The sequence below is a fragment of the Typopeltis vanoorti genome, chromosome 14 (assembly GCF_054136105.1).
Source record: "Typopeltis vanoorti isolate ZY-2024b chromosome 14, IOZ_Tvanoo_1.0, whole genome shotgun sequence".
NCBI classification, from domain to species: Eukaryota; Metazoa; Arthropoda; class Arachnida; order Uropygi; family Thelyphonidae; genus Typopeltis; species Typopeltis vanoorti.
The window spans coordinates 60,495,504-60,521,870 of NC_143562.1; the positions used below are offsets into that span (position 1 = coordinate 60,495,504).

Sequence of the window (26,367 nt, forward strand, 5' to 3'; positions counted from 1 at the left end):
AAAGTTATAAATCAACATGAAGCTAATAAGCCCTTCAATGTGATTGCACATGACTTCAGATGGTCTCATTCTATAATGTTGATCATTTTGAAAAATAGGGATAAAATCATAGAGGCTGTGAAAGGATCTGCTTCCATTAAATCGAATAGCGATGACAAGTCCTATCAGTGATATGGAAAAGCTACTTGCATCATGGATAGAGAACCTGAACCAAAAGCGCATACTCCTTAGCACTATGACCATAACCGCTAAGGCACTAAGTCTCCTCAACATGTTGAAGGAGAAAGCAGGACCTGATTATGACTATGAATTCGACGCTTCTTCTGGTTGGTTCATGAGATTCAAGCAGCATTTTGCACTATATAATGTGAAAATGTATGGTGAATCTGCAAGTGCCGATGAGAAGGCTGCCAAGGAGTTTGTAGAGAAATTGGATAAAATTATTATGGAGGAATATTATTTTCCACAACAAATATTTAATATGCATGAGACCTCCTTGTTTTGGAAAAAAAATGCCTGAGCAGACATTCATTCACAAAAAGCTAAAATCTATGCTTTATTTCAAAGCTCTTAAAGACTATATCATGATTCTGTTAAGGGGTAATTGGCTGGATATAAACTGAAACTATTTGCGATATGGAACAGTGAGAATCCACGAGCCTTCAAAAACATTAGGAAGCATACTCTTCCAGTTCATTATCGGAGCAATGAAAGGTCGTGGAGCACTCAAAAATTGTTGTGGATGTCTTAATCAACTGTTATGTGAGTGAAATGGAACACTATTGTGTGAAAGAAATAAATCTAGATAATGCACCAGGTCATTCACCTTACATTGGTGATGTTCACCCCAAGTTCAAGGTCACGTTTCTCCCTCCAAACACTACTTCATTGATCCAACTGATGAATTCTTGCAGTGTTTGTGGTTTATTATCTACGGAGAACTTTTTCACAAGCCATTTCTGTCACTGAAGGAAATGACCAGACTCTCATGCAATTCTGGAAAGCATTCAATATTTGTCATGCTATTAAAAATATTGCTGTGGCTTGGAACAAAGCAACCTTTCAATGTATGAGTGGCATATGGAAAAATATATTAAAAAGGTTTGTGCATGATTTTGGAAGTTTTGAAAAAAAAAAACGAAGACCTTTGTAACTTGAGTGAGGAAATAGTGGACCTAGCAAACAATCTTAATCTTGAAGTGATGATGACATAATTCAACTCATAGAAAGTGCCTCTGAAGAGTTGACCAGTGAAGAATTAGTCGAACTAGAAGAACAAGGTGTTGCAGAAGAGGAAGAATGAGATAAAGAAGCGGGAAAAGAGAAACAAGAAGAGGTAGTTAAACAATTTACAGCGAAGGATCTTGCAGAAATGTTCTGTGCAATTAGCGATGTTCTCAAAATGACTGAAGACATGCATCCCAATGTTGAATGCTACTTATTAGTAGTAGAAAGGAAAGTACATGACGTGTTTATTTGTTATAAGCAAATTTACAATGAAAAGAAGAAGAGGAATATTGGAAGTTTATTTTTAACTTGGTTAGACTATAATAAATTTAGTTTAATCCTTTATCCAAGAGTAAGCAAACAAAGTTTGCACCTGAAAATATCTTCAGGACTGGGGAAAAGTAGTGCAACACCAGGCAACTCCAAACAAAGGTGGACCAAGCTCTCATCACTCCTTGTCTCAGTATCTCCCATAATGCAAAGCACATCTCCTTGCAGACATGTATACTGCCATGCATTAAGGGAAGGGCCACTACCCAGACTAGTTTCAACCTTTATTGAGGTGTATTTAAGTAAAGACCTCTCTTAAAAATTAGACGATCCTGGAAGATCGCCCAACACAGCTTTGTTCCACTCAGTGACAAGCTCACCCCCATCACCAAGAAGAACTTCTCAGCATTGGCTCTACCCAGTGGCAGGCTCACCCCACCACCGGACAGAACCATAATCTCAGCGGTGGCTCTACTCAGAGACAGGCAAAAACCTACCCCAATCAGAGCTCTCATATACCAGCATGGGAGGCAGACCCAAACGTGGAGATACTAAGGCAGAAGCAATAGGAGAGGTCATATTTACCTATAGGAGTTGCCAACAGGTGTACCACCTTATTATTGAATTATTCTGGATTTAGAGAAAGATGTTGGAAGTTTATTTTTCACTTGGTTAGACTATAATAAATTTAGTTTAATCCTTTATCCAAGTGTAAGCAAACAAAGTTTGCACCTGAAAATATCTTCAGGACTGGGGTAAGGTAGTGCAACACCAGACAACTCCAAGCAAATTGCCTGGTGTTGCACTACCTTACTCCAGTCCTGAAGATATTTTCAGGTGCAAACTATCTGGGACCAAGGTAAATATGACCTCTCCTATTGCTTCTGTCTTAGTATCTCCACATTTGGGTCTGCCTCCCACTGACGAGACCTCAATAAAAGTTGAAAGTGGTCTGGGTAGTGGCCCTTCCCTTAATGCATAGCAGTATACATGTTTGCAAGGAGGTGTGCTTTGCATTATGAGAGATACTGAGATAAGGAGTGATAAGAGCTTGGTCCACCTTTGCTTGGCATTGCATGGTGTTGCACTACCTTACCCCAGTCCTGAAGATATTTTCAGGCACAAACTGTTTGCCTACACTTGGATAAAGGATTAAACTAAATTTATTATAGTCTAACCAAGTGAAAAATAAACTTCCAACAACTTTCTCTAAATCCAGAGTAATTCAATAATAAGGTGGTACACCTGTTGGCAACTCCTTTAGGTAAATATGATCTTTCCTATTGCTTCTGCCTTTGTATCTCCATGTTTGGGTCTGCCTCCCACTGATGAGACCTCAATAAAGGTTGAAACTGGTCTGGGTAGTGGCCCTTCCCTTAATCCATAGCAGTATACATGTCTGCAAGGAGATGTGCTTTGCATTATGGGAGATACTGAGACAAGGAGTGATGAGAGCTTGGTCCACCTTTGCTTGGAGTTGCCTGGTGTTGCACTACCTTGCCCCATTCCTGAAGATATTTTCAGGTGCAAACTTTGTTTGCTTACACTTGGATAAAGGATTAAACTAAATTTATTAAAGAAGAGGAATAAGCAAAGTACTTTGAACATTTTCATCAAAAAGCAAAGGTTACACCAGAAGAGCCATAGTCTGGTCCTTGATATAGGGAAGGTAATGAAGATGTGATTGTGGAGGAAGATTTGGGTGATTATTCTCCTGTTTTATAGTGGCACTAACACACAGTATAGTTTTATAAGGGGTTTAAAAATTAAAATGACAATATACTTATTACAGTTAAGTCCCTAACCCCTATAACTCAGTTGATTTAATGTATTGACTTACATCCGACCGACTTACGTCCTGCCAGATGGAACGGAACCTTGACGTAAGTTGAGGGATGACTGTAGTTTGATTTTTTGTTATTCTTTTTTTGTGAGGGTTGAGTTGAATGTAGGCTTTCAGTGCTCTGTTGTAGATGATGGATGAATACGAATATTCTAGCAGTGATATCGCAGGAAGTGCTAATTTTGAAGCACTTTTTTTTTTGTGTGTGTGTGGGGGGAGGTACCATCAAGACCAGAAGACCTGTTGATATCCAAGAGTTCAGGATTCTTTTGATATCCTTCTTCCAAATGACCCAGAAGTGGCATGTAGTGAACTGTTCTTGGCCTGTGGGATGATGATTTCTTTTGATTTTTATGCAAGAGCTGGTGGAAAAGTTTTCATCTTTGTTATGTTAATGCCATCTGGATATGAGAGATAGATTGTGGGCATACACAGGAAGAAGTTACATGCAGTGTTCTTTCAAGCAAACATATGTCAGACTGTCATTTGATCAGAAAAGTCTTTTGCACTTGATTCCTTCAAAAGTTGGATTTCAATTTGCAGATGTGTTTTGTATTTTTTGCAAGGCACAATGTAGATGATAAAGATGATGATAAAGAACTGCATATGAGAATGGTCCTTTGCTCTCTCTCTCACACACACACACACACAGTCATAGTCATCTGTTCTTTGGATGGCCATCAATCTTGAGAAGGATAATCTTTGAATGCTTAATTTTAATTGAAGATCTGAACATGAATCTTTGACTTTATCTAAACTTTTCTTGGAACACTTGGAAAATCATTTATAGACAGGGTCTGATTTATTCAAATAAGGCCACCCTAAGAACTGAGAATGATGGATAATTTGTGATATAAGGCCTTGGGCCTTATATCACAAACACACAAAAAATAAAAATAAATAAATTTATTAAGAGATTACCTTGATGGATCTGTATTTCATTCAGGATTTCTCCATGAGTGCAGGCCACAAAGATGCCTCTAACGATCTCAATCTTGAGCATCTCTCTTCCATGTTATACTCATTGATTTCACTAATGGGTCTTCCCATCTTGTAGGTGGCCCCTTCCTGGTTTTCTCTTTATTCTTGGTGGCCAATTCAGTATTCTATATGTCCATTTGTTATTCCTGAGTCTGGCTATGTGGCCTGCCCATCTCATCTTGCTTTTGTATATTGCAATTACCACATCTTTTATGCCTGAACTCTCTCTCTCTCTCTCTCTTAGTTCTGTATTTCTAATGTGTTCCATTTTGCTGATGTTACAAAGCCTACGTTCTAGCAAGCTGAGTTATTCTGAAAGTTTCTTCTTGTCTTGTTGTGTTCCATGTTTCTGATCCATATGTGAGTGATGGAAGAATGTCACTATTAAATAGTTTTGCCTTCGCAGAAATGTCAAGATTTGGATCAGTAAGTCTTTTAGTCTGTTGAATGATAGCCATGCAGCTTTCTTTCTTTTTACTAGTTTTTCAGATAAATCGTTATTCATTTTTATTGTTTGTCCTAAGTAATTGTAAGAGTCGTCTTGTTCTATAGGGATGTTATTAATACATAGGTGACTGTCACTTGTGTGGATGTTTTTAATCCATTTTGTTTTTTCTAGATTCATTTTTAAGCCTATCTCACTGTTTGTGTATATTTTTTCACCCATTTCTTCTAGATCTTTAGGGTTTTGACATACTAGTATTAGATCATTGGCAAACATAAGGATTTGTAGTTTTTCACCATCTATGCTTATTCTTGCATTTAGTTCAGTTTTTCTCAGAATATATTCTAGTGCTGGTAAATAGATTTGGAGAGATCACATCGCCTTGGCAAAACCCCTCTCTTTATATCTATATTTATAGGTTGATCGATAGAGTTATTTGTGTGGTCTGATTTTTGTTAATTTCTTTTATCATCTGGATGTAAGTAGGATCCACATTTATTTCCAGTAAGGCATGGATGACTGCATTGTGCTCTATGATATCAAATGCTTTTTTGAATTCAATAAAGAGGAAACACAGAGGGATTCGGTATTCTCTTCATTTTTCTGTTAATTGCAAAATGACCTGGATATGATCTATTGTGGATCAGCCTCTTCTGAATCCTGCCTGCTTTGTACTGGAGTTGTCTTCGGGAGTGTTTTGGATTCTGTTCAGTATTACCATGTTCATGATTTTATGTATGTGTGAGAGAGTAGACAGATTGGACAATAAATTTTTTTGTCTTCCTTGTTCCTTTTTTTTTGAATAGAAGTTAGTTTTTGAGGTCTTCCATTCCTCTGGAATATTTCCTTCTTTGAAGTACCATGTGAATCTAAAGTGCCACATAAAATATTCAGAATCAGTTCTAATTCATAAAGTAAATATTGCCTTGTCTTGTATGTTTCTTATTTTGAAAGGTTGTCTAAATTTTATGAAATAAATATATAATAATTTATTAATTTTGGATGTCTTTATTTTATTATTCATCCAAAGATTGCTGACCCATCAACTGAACACCCAGTCATGTGCAATAATAATTAAATTTCTTTGATATTTTGCCAACTTTCAGTCATGTAAAAATATAGCTTTACACATATTTTTCAATTTTGTTGTTCATCATCATCATCAATGGCTTTTAACAGGCACTTAAGTGCCCATGGCCTTCAAATATCCTTGGAACTTCCCAGTCGTAATACGAAAATAAGGTGGTTACCCCGATGCTTCTAAGTATTCTTGTCTGTAAATTGCGTGTGTGTTCTACTGGTCAGTTTGTCTGTTTTGAGGGATGAAAAACCTGAGTTTCTGGGAGAAAAACATCTATCTCCGTATGAGACTGGCTAACTCACCTTTAGTCAAAAGAGACCAGTTAAAGGTTCCTCATATTACTGGTGGGAATTGAACCAGGTCTTTCTAACCAAAGGGCTTTGTCTATACTGACTGAGCTATGGAGGCTCAATTTTATTGTTATGATGGTATATTTCTCAAGGTAGGAGGATAGAACAAATTTTATTTAATAGTTTTTTTATCTTGATTTATAACTTTTAAATATTTTGACATGGTATAATGGACCTCTAATTTGTACTCTTGCCTAGAGTCCTGCAAATGTTAGGAGAGCACCTGTATTTGAGCATGCATCTAATGATGAAAGTTTTTTATTATTATTATTCTTATTCAAGATCTCCATGGAGCCATAAGACTCATCGTGATAAGCAAGGTCCATCTTAGAAAACACAAGTATCATACTACTCCTGAAACTCATTCACTGATGGAAACACTCACAACCACTTCTAGCAACCTATTCTACCCATCCACCACCCTCACTGTCTTATCAGGCAATGCATTCTATGGTCCAGCCATCCTCCATGCAAAAGAGACACTCTCATGCTCTTGCTCAGTACTTCCATCTGCAACTTCCAAGGATGGTCCCTTGTCCTTGCTCCTTCTCATTGTTTTACCATACTGAGTTGGATAAAGATAATGGATTTACATTGATACTGCTGGACTTTCAAAAGCCTCTGACAGGATACCACATGGAATTATAATCATTAAACTGCAGCACATGGGGATGGATATACGGTTGGTGAAATGGATAGGAGGGTGGTTGATGGAGAGATATCAGAGAGTAGTTTATTCAGGAGTAGAATCCAAAAGAAGGCCTGTGACTAGTGGCATGCCGCAGGATTCTGTTCTTGGACCATTACTGTTTAATTTGCACATTAATGATATAGGAAAGAATCTGAGCGGAACTGTTCAGTTATATTCTGATGATGCAAGTTGGGTAGAGCAGTAGTTAATACATATGATGTCAAAATTTTGCAGGATGATTTGGATAGATTAGCCAACTGGCAAAGGAGAATGGATGTCAGTTTAATGTGGCAAAGTGTAAGGTTATGCATTTTGGGGTGAAAAGATTACCAGCTGTATACCACATTGGTGGAACTGTACTCCAGGAAATTGATGAAGCCATAGACTTGGGAGTGTTAATGGATAGGAAGTTAAATTTTAGAGCAAAAATGGCTAAATCACCTCATCAGATTACTTGGTTACTGAACAATACTTTGATTAGCAGAGACAAGCAGGTTATTGTTCCTCTTTATTGAGCCTTGATAAGATCCCATCTTGACTACTGCATGCAGATCTGGGCACCAGATTTTCTTGGTGATGAGGAGGAGGTGGAGAGGTTCCAGAGGCGAGTGACCAAGACGGTAGCAGGTCTTTGGAACCTTACGAGAACAGGTTGAAGATTTGTGGATTACAGAAACTGGTTGATAGGCAGAAAAGGAGTGATATGATTGAGATACAAATTATTGAGGATTTTTTACAAGATGAATTCAAAAGAAATTTTTCAGAACAGGTCTGGTCTGGTGGTGTGAAAACTAGAGGCCATCCATGGAAACTGAGTGAGAGTGTAGTTAGCAAGGGTGTTAGAACTAGTTTTTTGCTTGGAGAATAGTGAATGAGTGGAACAGGTTGCCAGAGTCTGTTGTGGGTGCTATGACTGTGAATGAGTTCAAAACAAATGTTGGATAGTTCTTGACATGATGTTTAGGGCCTCCCTCGATGAGTCTAAGGACTCCTTGGAGTAGCCCATAATACTAATAATAATTACTTCTCAACAGCTTAAATGTCTCAGTTGTTTCAGTTCTCTTTGTCTTCTATCCATCAAATTCTGTAGTCTACGTGCCCTTAGTCTGTCTCCTCATAATTAACACTGTACAGTTCTAATATAATTTTCATTATCTGCCTCTGACCCCTCTCCAAGGTTAATTTATTCCACTTCAGATCCTGGTGACCAGATCTGAGCACAGTAATCCAGGTGTGGTCTGATCAGGGCTTTATACAATGGAATCACCACTCCTATATCTCTGCTCAACATCCTTCTCTGGATTACCTTCACCACTTTTGCAATATGTACCCTAAACTTCACATTTCTATCAGTAACCACTCCAAGATCACTTGATATCTCCACTTTCTCTAATATAGTTTCACCAACAGAGTATGCAACCTCCCATTGGTGGATCCCAAATTTCAAGATCTCACATTTAGTTGCATTAAACTGACATTCCCCCATTCCTTGCCCATCTGCCCAGCACATCGGCACTATTACTTATAACCCTTCACAGCTTCACATCATCTGCAAAATATCCTCATGCAATCAACTGACAATAGCATTGACATAAAGAATAAACAGTAGTGGTCCTAGTACTGAGCCCTGTGATACCTCATTTGTGACCTACTTCCTTGTTACTGTTCTCTTATAGACAAACAGCTCTCTGTTATCTATCAGATATCCAATCTAGTTCACTAACCTGATATCTAAACCCATATACTGCAACTTAAATATCAGCTTATCATGTGGTTCCCTAATAAATTCTTTTGTAAAATAAAATAAAAAAAAATAAATAAAAGGCAGTATATGCCTTTTTGTTTTGAACAGCTTTTACTTTATTATAAAGACATGCAAATTACTGAAAAAACTAGAGCTCCCCTCAGTCTCTCATTAATTTTTGCATAAATTTAATAATTACAGACGAAATACCAAATTAATCTATAGTTTGATACATCCATTTTACCACCACCCTTAAGCAATGGAACTATCTCCACTTCTTGGGCACCTTTCTTGCAGCCAGACTTTCATTAAAAAGCCAGATCTTTGCAGCTGGTAATTCCTTAGCACATTCTCTTAAAACATGTGAAATTCCATCCAGTCATATTGCCTTATTGACATCCAGAGTACTTAATATTCAAAACATATTCCCCTCATGTAATTCTAAACTTTGAGCTCTTCTCCATCACTCTAGTATTAAAATTACTTTTCCAGGATGAAATACCCCAATAAAATGATCATTAAACAACTTCACTATGTCACCTACATTGATCACTTGACCTTCATTTTCATTTAAAAGTGTCATTCTTCTGTAGTCATTTCTCCTTCCACCAGCCACATAATGAAAGAAGTCCTTAGGATTTTCCTTGGTTTGCAGGGCTAATTTCCTCTTATATTACAATTTTGTGTTCCTACCATACCAGTCACTTTCCTTCAATGAGTCTTATATTCCTCATGCAACTGCACTTCACCCACTCGCTTTATATTTTTTCCATAACTTTCTTTTCATGTGTAGTTGAATTCCTGGTTGATTTCATTTCATTCACTTTACACCAAAACGTATTATCTTTAGGTATACAGCTTGCCATTGCTGCTAATAAATATTTCTTCATTAGTTTCCATGCATTGATGATTTCTCTCCTTTTTAATTCTTCCATCCATGGAACTGCCCCAAACTGATTTCCAAGATTATTTTAATCACCTCCCTTATAATTCCACATAAATGCCTTTCTCCTCGATACTTCTGCATGTCTATTCATTTTCCAAGCCAAGACTACATGATGATCACTTTCTCCCCCCCCCCCCCCCAGCTGGGGACAAGAATTATATCTCAATTACAATCAGATCCTCTGATGCTGGGATCAAAAGCAAAACTCTTGAACTTTGTGTTCCCTCTACTACATGTTCCTCAAGATTTCCAGAAATTCTATTCCCTTACTTACTATAAGCTATTTCCTCTTCCCAAAAATTGGGAAGAGGAAATAGCTAAAAGTAGTAGTAGTTAAAATTATTCCATAATAATCACCTGTTTTTCACTTGCCAAACAACTGCCTAAATATCTCTTGCTCTTCTTCCCTCTGTTCCCTGGTCTCTAACGATAATCCACTAAATATTCTGTTCCTACCATCTCCATCTCACTCCATACACTTTCAAAACCATTAATACTATTTCCCTTCAAATTCTACACTCTCAGAGGACACGATTCATCATTATCATAAATAATACTCTACCATCTCATTTACCCTTCCTATTCTACCAAAATATGCTATATTCCTTTACTTCTATTCTTGTCAAGACATCCTTTTCTGTCAGTGATTTCAACAGTCTTTGGACAGGCCAAGGCTATTAATGTCATTAGTTCATTCTCTTTATTCTTGATACTCTTGACATTTGTATAATGGAGCATCAGTGCATTATCACTATTCCTGTAAGTACTGTTATTCTCCTCAGACTTTATTTGACTCTTCAGTATACAACACATTCTTCCATCTCCCAAGTGACTACCCTACAAGAGGCCAACTCTGCCACCATCCTCCCTGGCAATTCTGTGTCCATTCCCCAACTCTCATTTTCTCAGAGAGCAACAATTCCCCCCCCCCCCAGACATCCACATAATCCAAACCTCTCCTTTGACACATTCATGTTGTCATTCCATTTATTATTGCACTCTTCTTCTCAACTCTTCATTATCATATCTGGGTAATCCATTCACTATTTTACCTCTCACACTCTTCTGCTGCACACCTCTAACATTGACCTCAGATCTCTCACTTCTTGGTTTATGCTACCTTTCAAATCATTTGATTCCTATCACTATCATCTCATTTGAAGTTTTACTTTGCTTAATTACCATATAGTGAGTGAGCACGAGACACACTCACTCACCAGTGATAGAGAGTGAGACACTGTGTCGTTACCCCAAGCAAACACTCTTCTATCACATTTCATTAATCATTAAATTCACAAATCATTAAATCTCCATACATCACACCTCCCACTGAACTGTTTATTCCTTGCTCACTTTAATCCCTTCCTCTCTCTTCTTGTTCTCACACTTATGTGCCTTCCTCTCATCTTCCAATTCCTTGTTAAGTTTATGAATATGTTTTACCGCACTATCTCAATGTCCTCTCATTTCCTCTCTTTCCCTGCTTCTCCCATTCTCTCTATCATTTCCATAAATCTCTCTCACTCCCACTCTCAATGCTTGACATCAATTTGCCTTCCTAATTTCTTTCTTCAAGCCTCTCAACTTATTTTTCATACTTTTCATTTCTTCTCTCAGTACTCCTCTCTCTCCAGGCACCCTACCCTCACTCAACATTCACCTACCCAATCAACACTATCTTCCAAATCTGCTATATTTACTAATACCATATCTACATACATGCCATGCTCATCTTCCTCACCCTCGATCATGGTACCTGTATCTCTCCCTCTCTCTCTCTCTCTGCTAATGCTTACTTATTTATGACATACTACCACTATTTTTACTGAAACCAGGCATATGCTTATATTGATATCATCCACCTGTTCCCATGGTCTACATTTTATATAGAAATGCAATTCCTTGTTTCTTACCTGTGACATGTTCACATCCTGGAAATTAAAAATGTAACAAGTATAGCATGCTATAAAATCTTGAAGAATATCATGGGTTCTCTCCTCCCCCCCCAACGCTCACTTATTTATGACATGCTACCACTATTGTTACTGAAACCAGGTATATGCTTATAATGATATCATCCACCTATTCCCATGGTCTACATTTTATATAGAAATGCAATTCCTTGTTTCTTACCTGTTGCATTTTTAATTTCCAGGATGTGAACATGCCACAAGTGGTAGCCATTATTGAAAGACAGCACAAATGGATATAGACAAGATACACCAAAAATATGTTAAAATCTAAGAACCTCAAAATATAATTTGGGTAGCATATGGTGTTAGCAGCTGTACTAATGATATACAATAGTAGTATATTAAGCAGAAAAGGATAACAAGATTTTAGAAGGGTGAGGACCAAGTCTAAGGATGTTGTGTTTGGTAGGTGGGTAGATGAAGTTGGTGTGTTTTTAGTAGTGGGGAGGTGAAGCAAGATATTTCTTATGAGAAATAAGACAGCTGTATTTGGTAGCATTAAAGCCAACTAGATTGTCCTTATCCCACTGGAGAATAATATCATTAGATGCAATAGATCATTATTTAAGAGATAGGTTATGAATGATCTTATAAGCTTGGATCATTTTACCACTACGAGGTTTTCCAAATTAAAATGAGGAATGGGGTACCATCATCAGAGTTCGAGGTTAGTGAGAGAAAGTCATTAATGTAGGAAGAGTCTTGGCAAAAGTAGAGAGACCTGGGGTGTACTGGCATTCATAGAGGAAAATGAAGGGAGGAAACCATCTGTATGACACAAATAAAAGTTGTGCCTAGTAATCTTAGTAGAGACAAGAAGGCTAAACTCTCATTTGAGTGAGTCAAGCATCTGCATTTTGGTCTTCTTGCTGTTAGATTTATATTTGTTGATATTTGATATTTTTTTACATTTGGTCCACAGTGTATTCTAAGAATTTTTTTTTTTTCTTGAACTTGTACACTTATTGGAGAAATAAGGCTCGAATAGTACTATGTCAGGGATTTTGGGTGGAACAGAGATGAAGACCTTTATTAAAAATATTTTGGTTATTCTGTTGGAGCCAGGTGTTTGGATCTGGAGAGTGGAAACAGTAATCAGACATTGGAGGAATAGATATAATGTAAGTCATCCATGTACAAATGTTTTTTTTTTTTTTTTTTGTGTGTAAATCTATAGTACATTTATATTGTGAGTGGGCTAAGAATTTTTTTTCGGAGTATTTTTGCATTCATAGAGAAATTTGAAAAGAGGAAACTATCTGCATGACACAAATAAATAACCAGAGAGGAAACTGGCAAAATGGCATTAAGATGTCAACTTTTTAAGTAGGTATTTATTTTTCATTCATTTTTTACATAGTCCTGAAACCCTGCTCTGGAGACCAAACATGAGCTTTTTTGCCACTTCAGGCCTCCAATTAGTGGTATCTACACTGAGTAATGAAATTCATCTCCAACCTAAAAATAATCGCAAACATCCATGCTTGTGGTGAGATTCAAATCTGCAGCTTGTTGGTTGGAGAGTTGATATTAAACACTTGGCCAGCAATTTATTTCATTTTATGTGTCTCTCACCCAAAAATATGTAGTACATTAGCACAATGGGCTAGGGGTTCCTAGATCATCCAGAAACCATGCTCTAGAGGTCAAACATGGACTATTTTCAAGCCACTTTAGGCCAGTATGCAGGATGGTCTTGGTGGTCTTACAGCAGGCAGTGAAATTCCTTAGTGACCTAAATACAGGTGTAAAATTCCACTGTGGCCATTCACTCTACCAATTAGGTCAATATTTGGGACAAAAGTTCTGTAGAAAAGGAAATGGAAAAGTTATAGTCTGTGTTAGCAAGAAGAGAGCTGACATTTACAGTATATCTGGAAGAAGGAAAGCCGGTTAGGAAGAGGGTCAGGATTGTGAATTTGAAAAGAATTCTCTAGTATTCTAGTGGTTAAATGGAGACTTTGTGTTACAGCAAATACTTCAGCATTTCTTCAGCTTCATCAGTGGAATTAGAGAAGCAGAACTGTTTTGGTTTGTGAATATTGAAGTCCCAAGGTAAATGAGCTCACTGTTATTTGTATGTTTAGACTGCAGAAAGAATTATTAGCAGGTGTATTGCATATGGTGAGTATTTATACATTGCAAATTAAAAACTAAATTACTTTATCTATGTATGTAATAGGACAGTACCTATTACATTGATATTAAGGGATATATGAAACTAAAATGAAAAAATTTGCTGAAAAGTTTAGCATAAAGAGCAATATTATATAAAATGCCAAGTTAGAGCTGTCGAGCATGACATTTGAAGTTTAGAAACTAGTGCCAATAAAAATTTATAAAAATATGATTTTAATATTAACATCCTCTACCATGTATGTATGGGGGGGGACAGTAAGTGAAACAGAAAAAACTGCAAGATTTAATACAAAATGTGTCCATCTCAGGGTGTTGTTATTGGGGATTACAGCCAAAGCAACTAAGGATAATGATGTTAATGTATTCTTTCTATTAATTGCATGTGTTCATTTGGCTGGTTTCCTGTTTGTGGAATGAAAACCTCTCTCTGTATTGTGTAGACTTTCAATAAAAATTATTTTGTATATGTATATGTATGCCTAGGCATTTTTTCTCTCTCTTCTGTTTTTTCCTATAGTTAATTAATTCATTAGTTAATTTATTCATAGAATGTGGTTATTTTCATCTGGTTTTGATTGTTTGGTTGTGATTTTCTGTTCCAGGATATTTCAGATTTATTCCGTGGTATTGAGAATGTGTTCTTAGGCTGATTCAAGGTTTATACATTATTATTTTTGAGAACTGTGTCATACAACATAGGCATTATTACTAATACAGGCTGGAGCTCTATGTAGAATTTAGGCATTATTACTAATACAGGCTGGAGCTCTATGTAGAATTTTCTAGAATGTGATAATAGGCTGCTTTTTAACAGTCAAGATTACATAATATGAATGTTAATGGATTTTGTCCAAACCATATAAACCAGTCACTTCACATACTACTTACATTTAATTCACTACCTTTGCCATGCAGTCTTTTGGAGAATATTTCCTGTAATTCCAGAAGTACCAAAATTCATTGATTCTGTTCTTTACCATAACAATTATTTCCCATTTTATGAAACATCTTTCTTATATTCTTATTGTTGAGATACTGTTGAGCCTCTTCAGGAGTGGTCAGTTTTTATGTCCTAAACATGTTTTAGTTGATGATAGGCCAGGGGCGAATTCTCCATGCTTGCTGTGCAAGCTCATTAATTGAGAAAGAAGTAATATTTATTTGTTAATAAATGCATGCATTTATAAGCATTCCAATTAGGCTTTTATTTTTGTAGACAGAAGACATCTTACGCTTGCATGGCAATAATTGACCTTTGTGTTGTGTATCGAAGGCCAATGCTTGCTCGTCTATTCAAAGCTACCTTGGCTTACTCGGTTGTAGGAGCTTCCAGATCCTTGTAGCAGCACTGTGATTTCATGTGCACGCATAGCCATTTCACGTCGTCTCACTCTGTTGCTTAAACACAGGCCATATGCAGTCAACGTAGCTCTAGCCAGTGAGCTTCATCCAGCCTTTATAAGTGTGTGTGTGTTGCTTGGGAAAATTAAGTTACAACCAACTTTTTATGATGATGTTATTGACCAGTTCATGAAGAAGAACTGTAGGGTAGAATTTGTATTCAAGTAGCTAAATTGAAAAAGATAGAATATCATTTGTAAAATAAATGTTGTATTTATATGATTAAATGTACATAAATTTCTAAATATATAGTTTTAAATGGTCAGTAATTCATTATTCCACTAATCAGACTTCAATCACACCTCTCACTCCCTGAATGATAACAAGAGCAAGCGTGAATTTCAAGACCAGCATTTTCCCCTGTGATAGGCTTTAGTTATCATTAACACTGCACAGCCTGTCTTACTCCATGTACAAGCATCCCTCTCTAACTACCCTCAAATGTGTTCTGGTCTTTTCCATAGTTCATATTACTTTGATCTGGGTGATTCATCTGTATCTTCTCTACCTGACTGCTGAATTTATTGTCCTGCTGAAACAATTCTGAAATAACCAGGTACACCTTAGAGGAGGGAGAGAGGTGTGTGTGGGGGGTGAGTGAGAATAATAACACTCTGCAATTTATTATTTTATTTGTTTTTTTAAGCATGCGGACTGCAGTTTGCTTCACTTCAAGGGGAACTTTCTCGTCAGTTTTTTTGGATCCAAGAGCTTTATGCAATGCATCCAGTCGGCAATGGAACCTGTCCATCTATGGGAACAAATCAAGCATGCTTAGTTGTATTTTCAGCATTGAACTTCACTGTGAATTTAGAAACTCAGTCATTGGAATGTGAAAATGTAAGTTTTAAATTTTATTTATTCACTTTGATAATATTTTCAGTGAGTTATATAACATTCTATTCCCATGGTCCTTGAGGGAAGAGTAGGTCAATTACTTATAGGATGTTAGATGGGGCAGGGGTCTCAGTGCTTGATAAAAGGTAAATTGGCAAATATTGGACATTGAAATGATAAATATTTGTACTTTTCCAATGTAAGGTAGAGAAGTTAAATGTTCAGATAATCAGCAAAACTACAAATAAAGGGCATCAAAATAATTGACTTTTGGACTTTTCCATTTTAGCTAGGTAAGATTTGACGTTCAGTAAAACTACAAATAACAGATGTTAGAATGATTGATATTTTTGGCTGTTATGTCTGATATTTGGAGGTTAGATATCATGTAACTCTCTGTATTCCAGTTGTTTCATGAGTTACTTCCCATGTTGAAACAACTGGAATACAGCAGGGTGTGAAATGCAGCATGATAATTGCATAAATGGGAACTGACCAAAGGCATGCATACTACAGAGTTTGATGGATAGAAGATGGTGGGGCTATAATGAAGTTTAAGCTGTTGTAAGGTTATTATTGAATTGACACTGGGGAGATTTTTCATATGGTAGAAGAGGGGAAGGAACAAGGTCAAGGGGACATCGCTGGAAATTGCAAAAGGAAGTAGTAAGTTATTGCATGAAGAGTGGTAAAAGTGAAATACATTGCCTAAGAGGGAGGTAAATGTGCAAAGGTGGATGGGTTTAAGGAGTGGTATTATGGACTTTTTGTTGACCTTCCACAATGAGTTATGACTAGTGGCTTAGCTAGGGGGATTGCAGAGGGGGCGGTCCCCCCCTGGGTGGCACTTTGAACCTTTTTGAACTTTTGCAGTTAATTCTAAAATACAGTCTTGAGAACTCAGTTCCAAATATTGTAATACTGCTGCGAATTTTCCTCACAATTGCTGTAAGTGTTGCTAGTTGTGAGAGGAGTTTTTCTAAATTAAAATTGATTAAGAATTACCTACATTACTATGAAATAGACGTTGCCATTGTCATCGACAATTTTGCTAACAGAAAAGCAAGAAAAATAACATTTTAGAATGTTGAAGTTAAAATTTTACTTCAAAAATAAACATAGTGTTTTAATTTATTTCCCTATACGTCGTTTTGACTTTTTGTAGTGTTTTTGGTGTGTGTTGAGACGGACAACAAACTCAGGGGCCACCCTGGGTGGCAAAAGCTCTAGCTACACCACTGGTTATGACTGAATGGAGGTCAGGAATAATAATACAAATATTATTATTTTTACAGGTTATTATTTTAACGGGTCAGTCTGACAGCCATCTACAAAAAATGTCATGTCAGGTATTGCTATTCTGCAGCACAACTATCATGTTTGACTACTTTTGATAGTTGCCTAATGTTGTTGTTGTTGTTGTATCAGAATTTACAATGGTTGGATAGTGCTTGCTATGTTAAATTTAGCAGCCTATTCAGTTACTGTTTTGATTAAATAACTTTAATTACTTTAAAATTACTTACATTTCACTCTTTATATCAAAATCATTATGAGGGATAAGCATTTACTTAAAAAAAGAGAAATTAAAACAGTCATCAGTATTATAAAAAATTGTTATTCAGAATCAACACCTTTATATTTTGTTTTTAATCTTTTCTTCTTTGGTATTATTAGTCATATGGCATGAAAAGAAGCTGTATTTAGTCCATTCCAGAAACAAATGATAAAATTGAACAGTGAAACCATCATCAAACTACTCTAAATTCACTTCTCTCAAAAATCACCGACGGATTATTAACAGCCAATTTCTTCACTACCTGGAGGCTCATCAACTAATTAGTCCCCAGCCGTATGGGGGTTTACCACTCTCGATCCACAGCCACTCTTCTAGCTGTCACCATCTTTGAATGACACAAGGCTGAAAAGATATGGAAAACAATCTTTTTTTTTTTTTTTTTAGTCTCCAAAAAAGTAAGTGTTTTACTGCTCACCCATATAGATATGTAAATCCCAAATCCATTCAGCCTTGGAATATTGCTTTGGGATAGTGGACCTGATGCCTTTCTCCCATTTTCATTAAGTTGTGAATGCCCATTAAGGGTGTCACTCACTCTGCTGATGCAGCAGAGTGAGTGACACCCTTAATGGGCATTCACAACATACTGTAATTAATTAAGAAATAAGTCAACACTTCCTCCATTTGGACACAGTAGTAAAGCAGTTTTGTGTGTTGGCACCTAGGTAGTACACAGGATCTCAACCTGATAGTAGAGTATCAGGAGGGTTCTGACTGGCAACTAATTCAGATGCTGCTACCCTTTACTCAGTAAAATTGTGCCTAGAGGGAAATCAAGTATAGCATTATGCAGAGGACACCATTGGGTTTATGTACAGATTGGATTCTAGGCTTTCTCTGTGTGGGAGTCATGTCCACAAGCCATTCTTCTCCACTGTATGCCCTTTCTCGTTAAGTTATTAACATCATCCATGTGAGAGGCACTGTAGTAAATAATAGTGACATTATAGTTCCAAAAAAAACTCTCCCACAAAATATCAAAATATTGCTAAAAAAAAGTACCTCCACTACCCCCCCCCCCCTACAAAAAAGGCTATGCAAAAACAAAACACTTATTTGTCCACTTCACTAGCATTTGAGACTTCACTATAAACAGTAGTGATGCCCCACCTCATTCTTGTATCAAAACCCGATCTCTTGTTCTTTACTGAACTTCAAGTCTCATTTTGCAACCTCATTTCACTTCAACTATCATTACTAAATTTAGCACAGTTCCTTCTACAAAAAAGTTAGAATGTGTATTATAGTTTAGTTTGCCCTTTTATCTGGCATGGAGATCTGATGTTTTGTGCCAGAGATTACTAAATTTTGAATCCTCCTGTATGATCTACTTTGGTTTAAGATTTCCTTACCTTCATTGTGGCTTTCATTTCCTGCCTTCACCACTCTTCTAATTCCAATCACTATACTGACTTATTTTTATTATTATTTATCTCTGAAGGTCGATTTTCTAGTCTCATTACCCAAACAGTGTGATCATTTTCCTTGGAGAAATCACTTTGAATAACATTTCACAGATCACACTGGAATGGAAGCCGAATGATTATATTATTATTATTATTATTAAACATCCAAGGATTCAAAAGATTCATTGTAGGACATCTTTCTCATGCAAAAAGATCACCCGACCATGTCTTAAACCATTCACAAGTCTCTATACTCACAAAATGCTAAGGCAATGCATTCAGCTCACTAGTTACTCCCAGCGCAAAGAACCAGCTATATCATTCTCCTTTCTCTTTCTGTGTTGCCCCCATACAGTATCGCATTTTGCATTTCTCTTTATCCAAGTGTACTGGGTAAAGGATTAAACCAAATATATAATTGGTAGCATAGCCAAGTGAAAAAACTTCCAGAGAATTTTAATAATAAGGTATTGACGCCTTTTGGCAACTGGTATATGGTGATATGAATTCTGCATTACTTCCACCTTATTATCACCACCTCTGGGTCTGGCTCCCATTGATGAGACCTCAATAAAGGTCGAAACTGGTCTTGGTAGTGGCTCTTCCCTTAATACATAGCATTATACATGTTCGCAAGGAGATGTGCTTTGCATTATGAGAGATACTAAGGCAAGCGATCAGAACTTATCCCACCTTTACAACGAGTTGCCCCAGTTTTGAAAATACTTCAGGCGCAAACTTTGTTTGCTTACACTTGGATAAAGGATTAAACAAATATATAATTGATAGCATAGCTAAGTGAAAAAACTTCCATATTCACTTAGTAATTCTACTATTTTGCCTGATTCAGTTACTTCCCTACCATCGGCATTCATTAAAATCATTCTGCCATGAACATTCTTTTTTTTTCCTTGCAATACCAAAAGAATTCTTTGGGATTATCTTTGGCCTGCACTTCTAATTTCCTTTCATGCTCTACTTTTGCCTTTCTTGCCATCCTTCTGACCTGTGCTTTGTACTGCTCATGTGCCTACTGGTCACCTTTCTTCTTGAATTCCCTCCACAAATCACAAATTTTTCTTTTCTTTTTCTTTTTTTTTTTTGTATCTCCAGCTTAATGATGGTATTCATCCATTTAACTCCCGCTTGATTTACTCTCCTGATTTAGTAACACAGTCTGCCATTACTTCCCTCAAACACTCCTTTACCATTTCTCATGCACTAACATCCAATCCTTGCAGTTTCACATGCCATGGCATAGATCCAAGCAATCTCCTAAGCTTGTCATACTTACTTGCCCTGTACGAAGGTGGTTTTAAAAGTTCTTGGTCTTGACCATAGATGGCAACACAATTGGCAAGATTTTTTTTTGTCTGAAGCAAAAGTGTTGTCTGTATCCCTTGAAATGGATAAAATTGAGCATCGTGCGGTTATAAAATTCTTTGTAAAAGAAGGTTTAACTGCAAAAGAAATTCATTTGAAGTTCATAAAAGTTTATGGGCACTCTTCTCCTTTGTTTTTGACAATTAAGAAATGGGCTGCCGAGTTTAAACGTGGCCGTACCAGCCTTGAAGATGATCCACGTGAAGGACATCCAAAAAGTGTAACAACAACAGAAATCATTGATCAAGTGCACGTTATGGTATTGGATGACCAGCGAGTCAAAGTATGTGAAATTGTTGAGACTATAGGCATTTCAAAAGAATGTATAGGATATATTTTGCATGAAGAAATGCAAATGAAAAAGTTTTGTGCAAGATGTGTGCCATGCTTGCTCACAGCAGATCAAAAACACACTGACATGAAAATCTCTAATCAGTGCTTGGAGCATTTTAACAAGAATAAAACTGATTTTGTACTTCGATTTATTACTATTGATGAGACATGGATTCACCATTACACACCAGAATCCAAACAGCAGTCAAAACAGAAGCCGGTTCAGCACCAAAGAAGACAAAGTCGGTTCCATCAGCAGGAAAGGTCAAGTAATTAGTGTTTTGGAATGCTAAAGGCATTTTGTTTATTAATTATCTTGAGAAGGGTAAAGCAGTAACTGGAGAATGTTATTCCAATCTTTTAACCAGACTAGAAGAAAAAATTCGTAAGAAAAGACTCGGTTTGTAGAAGGAAAAAATCATCTTTCATCAGGACAATGCACCCACCCATAAAGGTGTTTTGGCAATGGGAAAATTAAGGGATCTATCATCTGTGCTATGAATTGTTGGAACATCCACCCTATTTCCCAGATTTGGCTCCCTCTGACTTCCATATCTTCCCAAAACTAAAACTCTTCCTCACTGGTCAAGGTTTTTCTTCGAATCAAGAGGTGATAGCTGTAGAGGAGTATTTTGCAGATCTTACTAAGAACCACTACAGGGATGAGATAATGGCGCTGAAGCATTGCTGGAATAAATGTATTAGTCTTAAGGAAGATTATGTTTAAAAAATAAAAATAATTTTGAAATTATAAATTCGTTTTTTCATTGTTAGGCCGAGAACTTTTCAGACCACACTCGTATGTGATATATATATATATATATATATATAATTTTTTTTTTTTTTTCTTCTCTAAGATAGGGAGTGCAAACATGAATACAGTGTTTGAGGTCTAACCACTAGAATCCCATTTGCACTCTGCCTACCTTACTACACTGTTTAGAAAATTCCAAACTGGGCTGCACTATTATTCCTAGGTCCTTATTATTTCAAATGCTATGAGTTTGTCCTTGCCCAAATAATAGGTTGTGTTGTTGTTATGTTCCATTGAGTTGTTTTCGACTCCTGATGATCCTATGAACATACATTCTCCATTCAGATCTGTCCCTGACCATGTCTCAGAATTTCCAAGCGCACTCCAGTTGCTTCTTTAACTCCATCCACCCATCTAATTCTTGTCTTCCTCTTCTCCTGCTTCCATCAACTTTAGCAAGCATCATCATCTTCTCCAGACTATCATTTGCTTGCATAATATGTCCTAAGAATTACAATTTTTGCTTGATGATCATAGCTTCGAGGGAGCAATCTGGCTTTATTCTATCTATCACTGATTTATTGGTTTGCTTTGCAGTCCATGGTATTCTTAATAAGTGTCTCCAAACCCATAATTCAAATCCATCTATCTTCCTTCTTTCACTCTTTCTCAGGGTCCAACTTTCACATCCATACAGTACCACAGGGAATACCATTGCTTTCAAGATTCTGATTTTTGTTGCGAGGCTAATATCTTTAAAGATCTTGCTTAAATTTGTCATTACTTTCTTTCTGAGTAATAATCTTCTAACTTCTTCAGTACAATAGCCAGCTTTATCAATTCGGGATCCTAGGAGCACAAAATTGTTAACTGCTTCCATTTTCTCCCCATCTACTTCAAAATCATTAAGTTCACATGTTGCTATTACTTTTGTCTTATTGAGGTTAAGTTTAAGACCATATTTAGCACTTTAAAATGGTCTTAAACTTAACCTCAAAAAGACAAAAAGGAAGTTCCTCCAAAATCTTCTTTGCATTCTGCTAGCAACGTGGTACCATCTGCATACCTCAAATTATTAATATTTTTTCTACCAATTTTAATTCCAACTGAAGACTCCTCCAGCCAGCCCTGCCATTCTTAAAATGTATTTACTGCAAGTTAAACTGGTATGGAGATAAAATACATCCTTGTTGCACCCCTTTACCTATTGTGAAATACTCAGTTTCTCCAAGATCTGTTTGGACAGTATCTTCTTGTTCATAATAAAGATTCCTCAGAAGGATAATGAAATGCTCTGGGACTCCCATTGTTCTTAACGCATTCCACAATTTCACATGATCTACAGAGTCAAAAGCCTTGCTATAGTCATGGAAACAAAGGTAGACATTCTTTTGATATTCCTGTGCTCTTTCTATTATCCATCTCACATTGGCGATTTGATCTCTTGTTCCTCTGCCTTTTCGAAATCCTGCCTATTCATCTGACATTTCTCTCTTTATGAATGGTTCCAGTCTTTTCTGAATGATCTTAAGTAAGACTTTACTTGTATGAGAAATCAGTGCTATAGTTCTGTAATTTTCGCAATCTTTCTTCAATAAAGGTATATAAACTGATTTTTTTCATTCTCTAGGCCATGTAGTTGTGATCTAAATTCACTGACATAGAGCTGTTAATAAATAATAGGTTACTCTTGAATTATTGCTACTTAGGTGAAGTACTTTCAAACTGTTAAATGTTGTCATCCTTGAGACTAATATATATATATATATATATATAATCACCCTGAAGCAATATTCCTTGATATTCATTATTAACTACCATCTCCACTTTGGTGTCATCTGCGAACTTTGATACTATACTTTCAATTTCATTATTAATATCACTGATAAAAAGTAAGAACAAGAATGGAGGCATCTTTCTAATTACTTCAATATCTTACCCTTAATGCCATATTTCTAAAATTTGTATATAAGACTGCGAGAAGTATCCTACTTCCACAAAAGTGTCCATGGAAGTAGGATACTGAATTAAAAATCAAAATATACGATATCGAAACTATTGCCTACATCTAATTCCATAGTAGCAGTATTGTAGTAAATAAATTTGATGAACAGGGCTTTCAAACTTTAACAAACCGTGTTATGATTCGCTTAGAATTTTATTAGTATTTAAATATTCCTGTCAACAAATCCATTATTTTGTCCATAACAGATATTAAACTTACAGACCTATAGATCTTGGGACTTCCTCTGTTTAGCACCTATTTCCTTGCTGGATATAATATATATGCCAAAATATACACAACACAGTAAAAGATAACATTCATTTAGTAAATAAGTAAATTCTATTAACTATTCTATCCTATTAACTACATATACCACTCTGTTTGAAAGAGAGAAACTGATATATATATATATATATATATATATATTGTGTGTGTGTGTGTGTGTGTGTGTGTGTGTGTGTGTGTGTGTGTGTGTGTGTGTGTGTGTGTGAGAGAGAGAGAGAGAGAGAGGGAGAGAGCTTATGGTAAAAGGTTCTGGAATAAATAAAAAAAATTATTCCTTGAGATTATGAACAATGCACCTAAGGCTATTTATGCTAGAGTAAGCATGCCTAATGCCTTAGTCTCTCTCTCTCTCTCTCTAAACGTCTTTCCAAAATTTCTTTACAGATGGCACACAATTGCCTCTGTCTCATGCTCCTAATCCCAGCAATGAATATCATGAGTTATACGGTTGATATTTCAGAGATGCTTGGTTTAAAATCCAAATTTGTGCCACGTCAATGCCTTTTGCTGAGTTTGTCGATCTCTGGCACAGGCATGTAGAGTTCATCCTTTCACTCAGAAAAACCAATCATCAAATTCACACTATTTCACACAACAATATGAGTATTACAGTTTGGGATCATGAGAGCTATACTTTTGCCAGTGCATTAAAAGTTGATAGTCATAAGTCCAGCTATTGGTAACAATAAGGATGGAAAGACAGGTTTCCTACTCATTTCCAATAGTCAAGTTAGGGCTAAAAGAGTTCCACCTACTTCTGTCATCCAATAAAATGACATCAGGCATTTGTTTATGACTTATCAAAGATCTACAGTAGTATTTTTGTTACTTTCCTTTATTCTTTCCACATTCTGATTCGGCAAATATTTACCCAAACAGATATTTTGAATTGAATTTCTGTAATTGAAAAGACGAACTTTGGTTGGAAAGTTCGAATCCCGTCTATGATGTCAGAAAATTTTATCAGGTCTTTTCAATCAAATGGTGAGTCAAGTGGTGTTATACGACATAGAGGGTTTTTCTCCAGGAAACTCAAGTTTTTTTTAAATCGGCCCAAGAACGCAGAGATCTACATGCATAAATATTTGCCCTTAGAGGATATAAAAGACATTACATTGCCTTGGGCAGTAAAATGTCAAAATAACATGGAATATTTAATCTGAGGATTACGCTTAACAGAATGCTGTATTTCACTTGTAAGTATTAAATTTTAAATGCAATTACAGAGAATTTCAACTTAACCAATTCATTTTGTAAAATGACACTGTCAATCTGCCTATTGCTCAGTATGCTGTCAAATTTTGTTATCTATACCTTAATTCGATTTTAGGAGTGCATTCTGAAGCTTTCTCATTCAATACCACTCACTTACTCTCTTAGCCAGTTCTTTATTCCGTGATACACTACATATTCACAAGCTTTAGTAATGAATAATAATAATAAATATAAATTTATTATTATTTATAACTGAGTTTACATTATTTTACCACCATCCTAACCACAATCGATTTCCCAGATTAAGTTGATATTTGTCAGAACTTACACACTCTCTCTCTCGCACGCACACACACACACACACACACACACACACACACACACATGCAAATTTCTGTCTTTCGAGGCATTATTTGCTGTATGAATCACCTAAAATTTTGACTTTCCATTTTTTTTTTCTTCATGCCATCAAAACCCCTGATTGTTAAATTTCCTCTCCTATTTCATTTAAGTGAATAACCCACCTTAGTCAGCTCGATTATATGCTTGAAGGCTGATGACGTCAAGTTCCTTTCTGATATTTGCATCTTTAATGATTCTGCCATTGATGACAATGTTTAATTCCCCAAATTATTCTTAGAACTCTCATATCTGCAGTCTTTGGTCAAATGTTTAGTTCTAATTCAGTTCTTAGATCCATAGATTCAATTTGATACATGCTGTATTAGATTTGTTGGTAAAATCTTTTGCCACAAAATACTGAAGTCTATCTTCTTTAACTCATAAATTATTACAGCATAATACCAAAGTAGGGTTATTATAAAAAAAAAAAAAAAAAAAAAAAGGGAAAAATAGAAAGAAAGAAAAATTGCTTTCATACATATTTATTTTGGGACTCCTCAGAATTTCATTTCTACTCAAATGTTTTAATGTTTTAGCAATGTTTTCTGAATAATGCATTTTTTTTTTTTTTTTTTTTTTGAAAAGTTAAAATTAGCATAGGTTTTAGTTCACTGCATAAGTTTTTGACCCATTTTTGTAAATGGGAGTTCATTTTTCCTTTTTCAGTTTGATTTCTAAGTCCAATTAAGAATCTCGTAATCATTCTCAGAATTCATTTAAAAATTTTATAGAATTTACAACCGCGTTAAAAAACTTTTTTATTATCCCGACATTTCGATCTTCATATCAAGATCATCATCTGGAGCATACATAAATATACAAGACAAGCTGAGTTATGTTATTAACTGTAAGCTAGAGAAACAATGATTTGATCATATGTTATTCTACTGGTATGACCTCTAGTGAAAAAAAAAAAATTTATAAATTACATCAAGCTAAATTCTATTTATGATGACAGGATTAAACATTCTTTTTTACAGATGGTTTTCTTTCAGAAACAATGATGTCCTATTTTTAGTATTACAATTGTTATTTAAGATACTGGATTTTCCAGAGCCCTCTTTATAGTTGTTCTTA

The 26,367-nt window shown here is 36.0% G+C and overlaps 1 protein-coding gene across 1 annotated transcript in view; it reads left to right on the top strand.

Moving 5' to 3' along the window:
- Hgsnat (Heparan-alpha-glucosaminide N-acetyltransferase) overlaps positions 1 to 26,367 on the top strand; it is a 267,748-nt gene that overhangs the window by 36,518 nt on the left and 204,863 nt on the right. The window contains exon 2 of the mRNA XM_090403589.1: positions 15,738 to 15,931. Coding sequence (XP_090259715.1) covers positions 15,738 to 15,931 — 194 coding nt within the window. The remainder of the gene's footprint in view (positions 1 to 15,737; positions 15,932 to 26,367) is intronic.